Source organism: Melanerpes formicivorus, unplaced genomic scaffold (assembly GCF_026170545.1).
Source record: "Melanerpes formicivorus ecotype bairdi unplaced genomic scaffold, bMelFor1.0.p_v2 SCAF_4, whole genome shotgun sequence".
In the NCBI taxonomy this organism is placed as follows: Eukaryota; Metazoa; Chordata; class Aves; order Piciformes; family Picidae; genus Melanerpes; species Melanerpes formicivorus.
In genome coordinates, this window is record NW_027142356.1 from 20,693,046 (window position 1) to 20,699,045 (window position 6,000).

Below are 6,000 nucleotides of genomic sequence, written 5' to 3' on the forward strand. Positions count from 1 at the left end.
GAATTTTTGTTATGATACCTTACTTCAGTGATGAGTTGATTCCTAAAAAGAGTTTTTTTGTGTTACCAGGCATCACACTATGGCTGTATTTTATTTTTTTCCCCAATAGATTGAATAAGGTAATTGTATCAGGATGATATATTTGTAATACGCAAATTCATATTGTGGTATTTAAACCAGTTGTTTGCATGACTGATTATTTTAAAATACCTGTTAGACTTTCCAGAACTGTACATTCATAAATACAAGAACTATTTCTCTGGGCAAGAAACTGATTTGGTTAAAACATGATGTACAAGCAATGAATGTGTTAATTAAAGATTAAAGAAAAAAAGGAAAAAAAAAAAAAGGGGAAGGGGAAGTTATTTAAAACAATATCGTATCTTACAGTAATAATCAGTACTTACCTAAAAGCAACTGCTTTTTCTAAAACATATTAAGAAACCCCAAAATTTCATATGATATATGTTTTAGCAGTATAGCCCAGCTATTCAACACTCAATTCTGATATATATTTGAAAAGAAGAAGGTGCTTCTATTGATTTTGCATAATGCTGAAAATCTATAACAAAGATAAAGCAGCATTTGTAAATGAAAATATTTTCACAGAAGCCATAGAAGGAATTTGAAAGAAATTAAGAGAGAAATGCTTTGAAAATAATGTTGTTATACAACAGGTTTAGAAACGTGACGAAACCACCATAAGAACCAAAGGCTTGCAATGTTACTCAAATTCCAGAAAAGACTGAAAGCTTCTGAAAGCATGTGTCTAGTTTCTGAGTATGACAACATGGAATCGAGGATTAGAAAATGACATCGGGGAGCATACTTTCATTGTAGCCAGGTCTTCATGAATAAACCTCTAAAAATGTAGTTCATCTTTGTCAACCATATTACTATTAACTTCTCCAGATTAATCAAGGCATTCGACCTACAATCTCACAGCTTGTAAATTCATTAATGCAGTACCTTCCTTTCCACACAGCACATTAAGTACCAGCCTCTGAGCAGGTGTGTTACTCAGGAGAGGACATTTTGCAAGGAGGCAGTAAGCAACAGTAAGCTTCCTTCCAGCTTTATAGTACAGAGCATAACCCACCAAACACATCTACTTTTTCCTCTTAGTCTCAAATTTTCCTTGCCTTGGCCACTTATTTCAAAACAATTCCTTTTTTTGGCCCAATCCCTTGTTTCCCATCCTCTCATCCTTCTGTCTCACCATCCTCCGACCTTACTCTTCAGGCTGCTGTCTGCCTTCTTCAGACAGCTCCTGTCCTTCTTAGTTAATTCATTGGCCCCTTTCCTTGCCTTGTCTTTGACCTCCTAGACTAACAGTTTTTCCAATTTCCATTTTCCCTAAGTAGCATCAGCCTTTTTTCTCTCCTCTCCTCTCTGCTCCCTTGTCCCATCTTCCTCTCCCTTTAGCCACTGCTTTTAGTCTCCTTGTTTACTTCTTCCCAATACGCTTTCACCTTCTCTGCCTTTCAGACACAACAAAAATGACCTCCTGATTCTTTCAGCTTTCTACATCTTCTCACCATGAACCAGTAATTTCAAAGTCTGATCTGATGTCTTCAAAGTCTAGTATGCACAGCACCACCAGGAAACCCTTGCCAAGATTGAAAGTGACAGTTTCTCTGATTAATTTCACACTGGTCTGTATCATCCAGGAACATCCTGTAGAGAAGGTAATTTTTTGTGCTGCTGCAACTAGGCTTGAACAGGCTTATTAGCTCTAGTGGAATGCCCTGTCAGAGGACCTTCAGACACAGCAATTTTGCACAGGGATAATACACAACTCCATTCTTTCAGAGAAGGCATTGTTTAATAGAAGATTCACAGAATTGTTCAACATAGGCTAAGTTCCTCACTTTCTGGAAAACACAAATTATTTTCATGAAGTTCTGCTCGTTCCAAGGTGAAAAAAATTCCACATTGTTCACAAGATTGCACAGCAAGTGCTTCAAGTCTGGTAGAGTTGCTATAAAGAAGACAAGTTTGCAAGCTGGGTAGCCCCTAGTGCTGTTAATGGAGAGGTGCAAGCAGCCTTGCCCTTGCAGCGCTGTCAGGCATATAACGATCTGGCTTTCAGAACTTCAGTTTTTCACTGTGCAGACTTGTCACTAATTCTAACTAACATTAGAGGAATTGTTCCTCAGGAAATCACCTTTTCTGTGAAGATATTATTTTTTATTGTACACACAGATGTGCAAGATACACATTATTCTTCTAGTCACAGGGAAGCCAGGCAGATTACCGCTCAAGTTAAATGAAAGCAAAGAGAAAACAACAAAAAATTATTATTACACAACGATTATTGGAGCTCCTGCAAAAGCTGAAGTAATTTCACTTTCCTATTTACAAATCTGGAAGGAATCTTCAAATCTGTTACAAATTACGTAAACAAAAGCACTACTCTGCACAATCATAAACCAGCACTTCTCCAAACAATTTGGAATGGTCGCTTTCCCACATTTGACAGAAAGCATTTGCTATATGAGAACTTGGCCTTGAAAACAGCTGTCACATGCATGCAGCACCAGAAGGGCTGACAAGTTTCAGATGGTTTTAAGAAATATTTCCTAGGCATTTTGAAGGGGGGTAAGGGAAGGTTGGGAAAAAAAAAATTACAAAAGAAAGAACAAGAGAGAGGAGGGAAGGGGAACTATAGGCAAGAGCAGACAGAGGGTTATAAAACTTCAGGTAAGAACACAGAGCATATAGGGTTGGAAGAGTGACCATTGCAACTGTTTTTCACAAGGAGCCTGCCAAATCGCTTTTGGAATCCACTCTGAATAGTTTTAGATACTAATGTTCTTCTGGCTTTCTATGTGATTGATGAATTAATTGTTTGAGACTCTGTCACTTAGCCAAAGTCCAGAAGGGTGAAATAGTTTGTTCCCAGAAAGCCAATCAAAGTGACTCTAGAGACATAAATGTACATTCTGGTTGTTGCAGTAATCACAGCAGATTATTCTACTGACAGAAGACACAGCATCAAGCCAGTGCAGTGTGAGCCACAGTTCAAATCAACCCAGCAGATTCACAAGAGGGGATGAGCTACCCAGGCAGAAGTTTGTCCTAGCTACCCATTCAAGGCTGCCAGTTCCACAACTGCAGTCTGAAATTTACATTTCTCCTTGTTACAGTTGACACTGTTGCACTGGTGAAAACCACAGTATAAACGCCACTTTGTTTTCAAAGAAACCCTCTACGTAGTATGATATATTCCACATCAGGAAATAGCCAGGCAGTGGCCAAGGGTACTTGGTGCATAAAAAGCTTCATAGTTTAATTAGTTGGATTTTGGAAGGAAAGATATTAATATAAAAATATTTAATGAAGAATCTGGAAGAAGAGAGTAAAATAATAGAACTATTGGAGTGATTTGTGTGTAAGTGTAGCCGTTGAATGGAAAGCTAAGCAGATGTAGAATTAATAGATGTGGACAAGTAAGACGAGTAGTTTTTCTAGAATAGATATTTTTTATTTTTATTTTTTAAGAATTAGGAGCACCTGTGAACTGCAGAAATAAAAAGCAAAGCCCTACAAACAAAAAAAAAATGAAACAAAACCAACACAACCCTCCAAAGAAACCAGAACAGTAAACCAACAAAACCAACCACAACAGAAAAAAATCTCCATAACTAAACTTCTGGAAGTCCAAACCAAAGAAACCAAATTTCTAATCACAAACATATGTACTTCAGTAGTATTTGATTTAATATCAGCTAGCCTTAAGAATAGAGCAAAGCTTAAATCTACTTCATGGATGAAATCAGACAATTTATAGCTGTGGTCACAGTCCAGATTGCCATCTAAAACTTTAAAAGGCAGTGAATTGTGCACTGAGAGAGGCTAGAAGCGGCACTAAAGGGGGACTGACAGGCAACAGTGACTCCAGGCATGCACACACTAATTTGTGACTGCACTGCACTGCTGCACTGCTTCTCTGTTCAACAAATCTTGACCTAGGTAGTTTACTTAGAAGTGTTATAAACTGCTATATCTGATGAGCCAATAATCACCTAAAAAGCTAATGGCCATCATAACTAAAATGCTGGGAGGTCTGTAATAAGTCATCTATCTTATTTTGCAATATGGTTTAATGTAATTTGATAAGTTTTATAAATTGCACAGCTGAGATCAATTTAACCTAGCAATTATGTAAATAATTTGTATATGTTGTATGAACGTTTTAATCTGTTACAGTTTTGATATAGAAACAAATAATTTGACAGTCTTAACTTACTTGAAATCCTTTAGCTCTTAGTCTACATACTTTGAAGTACTATCTTTAAATATTAGGTTATTGCATGGATAACATGAATGCATATGAAGTTCACAGGCTTGATAATATCTCACCACAGTCTACTTATTTCCTGGCATGTTAGTATCACTGTTTTTTCTTGCTTGCAGCTCACATATTAAGTATTCCTCCAAAACTACTTGTAGTTTTCCCACAGATCTAAGCTTGGCAACAGTAAAAATACCTGTAAGTAGAGCTCTGTTTCCCAGACTACTAATATGGGCATTAGCCCTTACAAACCTTATGTTAAACAGCATAGTATACACATGTAAACCCCAAAAAGTTCAACTTAAAAGGAAGAAAGATAGCAAGATATTGTTCAATATAGAAGGTGCCAGAATTTAACCTTATTAATTTAATAAAATAGCTGATATTGTAGAGGGCAGTGATTGCATCTTTAAAAATCAATAAAACATTATTTTAGTATTGAAAAATACAACAAAAATAAATTCTTAATATAAAAACTACAGCTACAGAAATTATGATCATTAGAAAACCCAACATAAAGATCAGTACTAGCAACTTCATAGGCATAGATTTACCCAAGTTGAAAGCAGCACTTACAAGCAGGGTACTCAAATTAAATGAAGAAAACATTACTAAAGCAGGTCAGATGTAGCTACCACCACATTGAAGAGATTTGCCTCTGAAGGAAAACTTCTATTAAATTCAGTCTTCATCTTGCATGCTGTACTGCCTATCATGCTGAATCCTGCAGTAAAAATTCCTGTTACCTGAGCATAATCTACTTTTTGAGAACTACTGATTTGAGTAGCACTGCACAGTATCACTAGAAACTACTGAAATACTAAAAAATGTGTTTCAAGGCATCTGAAATAAGTCAGTTCCATATCTACCTTCATTAAATATTTACAGCAAGTATTTGTGGAATGGTTAAACTCTTATTTTTCAATTTCAGCTCATAACTATTAATAGTAACTCTCAAAAATATTTGAGTCTTACATGGAGCTAGTACCCTTGCTAGGCTGCATTACACTTTGATTCTATCAAAGAAAATAATTGCCATGAAGAACCAAATAATAACACAGATATAGGGTTTAAAAACAAACACATGCACACTACTGAAGTTTATCAGCTATCTGCATTGTTCAAAACAGGAGAAAAACAACACAACAGATGCACTTACCCTTGGTGCCTATAAGCAAGAACACATAGAAGCAGCAGTTGGATGCCATAATCATCCTTTAGTAAGTAAATGAATAAAGTCAATGAATGCTGTTCCTTAAACTGCGCACCAGCCACCGTGCTGCTTGTACAGTCTGCTTCTGACAGCCTTCTCAGTGCATGAGGCAAGCTCCCTTCTCTCCCCTGCTTTCTCCTTTGCGCTTGGTCTCTCTCACTCCCCTCTCTGGCACACACAGAGGAAAGTTTCTGGGATCACACCAGCTCCTCAAGCTCTTCTTTGCAAGATGGGGTCTGCTCTGCAGCAGGCAAAGACTGAGCTGTGTGCAGGGATACAGGTCTACCCCAAGCAAAGCTGCTGCTGCACAAAATACAGTCAGGTCCAGAGACTTGTCATCAACAGTAACTTTTTTTTTTTTTTTTTCCCCTTAGGTCTCATCCTGTGAGAGCTCCTTAAAATGCACTTTTATTAAGGCAAATCTATTTGAAACCAAACATTTGCTATAATTTAGGTAAAAAATGGTGGTTCCTAAAGCAAGGGGAAGTGA

The 6,000-nt window shown here is 37.0% G+C and overlaps 1 protein-coding gene across 1 annotated transcript in view; it reads right to left on the reverse strand.

Annotated features, from left to right (window-relative positions):
* The window catches only part of RXFP1 (relaxin family peptide receptor 1), a 46,827-nt gene extending 41,096 nt beyond the window's left edge, over positions 1 to 5,731 (reverse strand). Inside the window, exon 1 of the mRNA XM_068137193.1 lies at positions 5,457 to 5,731. Within this exon, the coding sequence (XP_067993294.1) occupies positions 5,457 to 5,511 (55 nt within the window). The 5' untranslated portion in view covers positions 5,512 to 5,731. The remainder of the gene's footprint in view (positions 1 to 5,456) is intronic.
* Between the last annotated feature and the right edge of the window lie 269 nt (positions 5,732 to 6,000).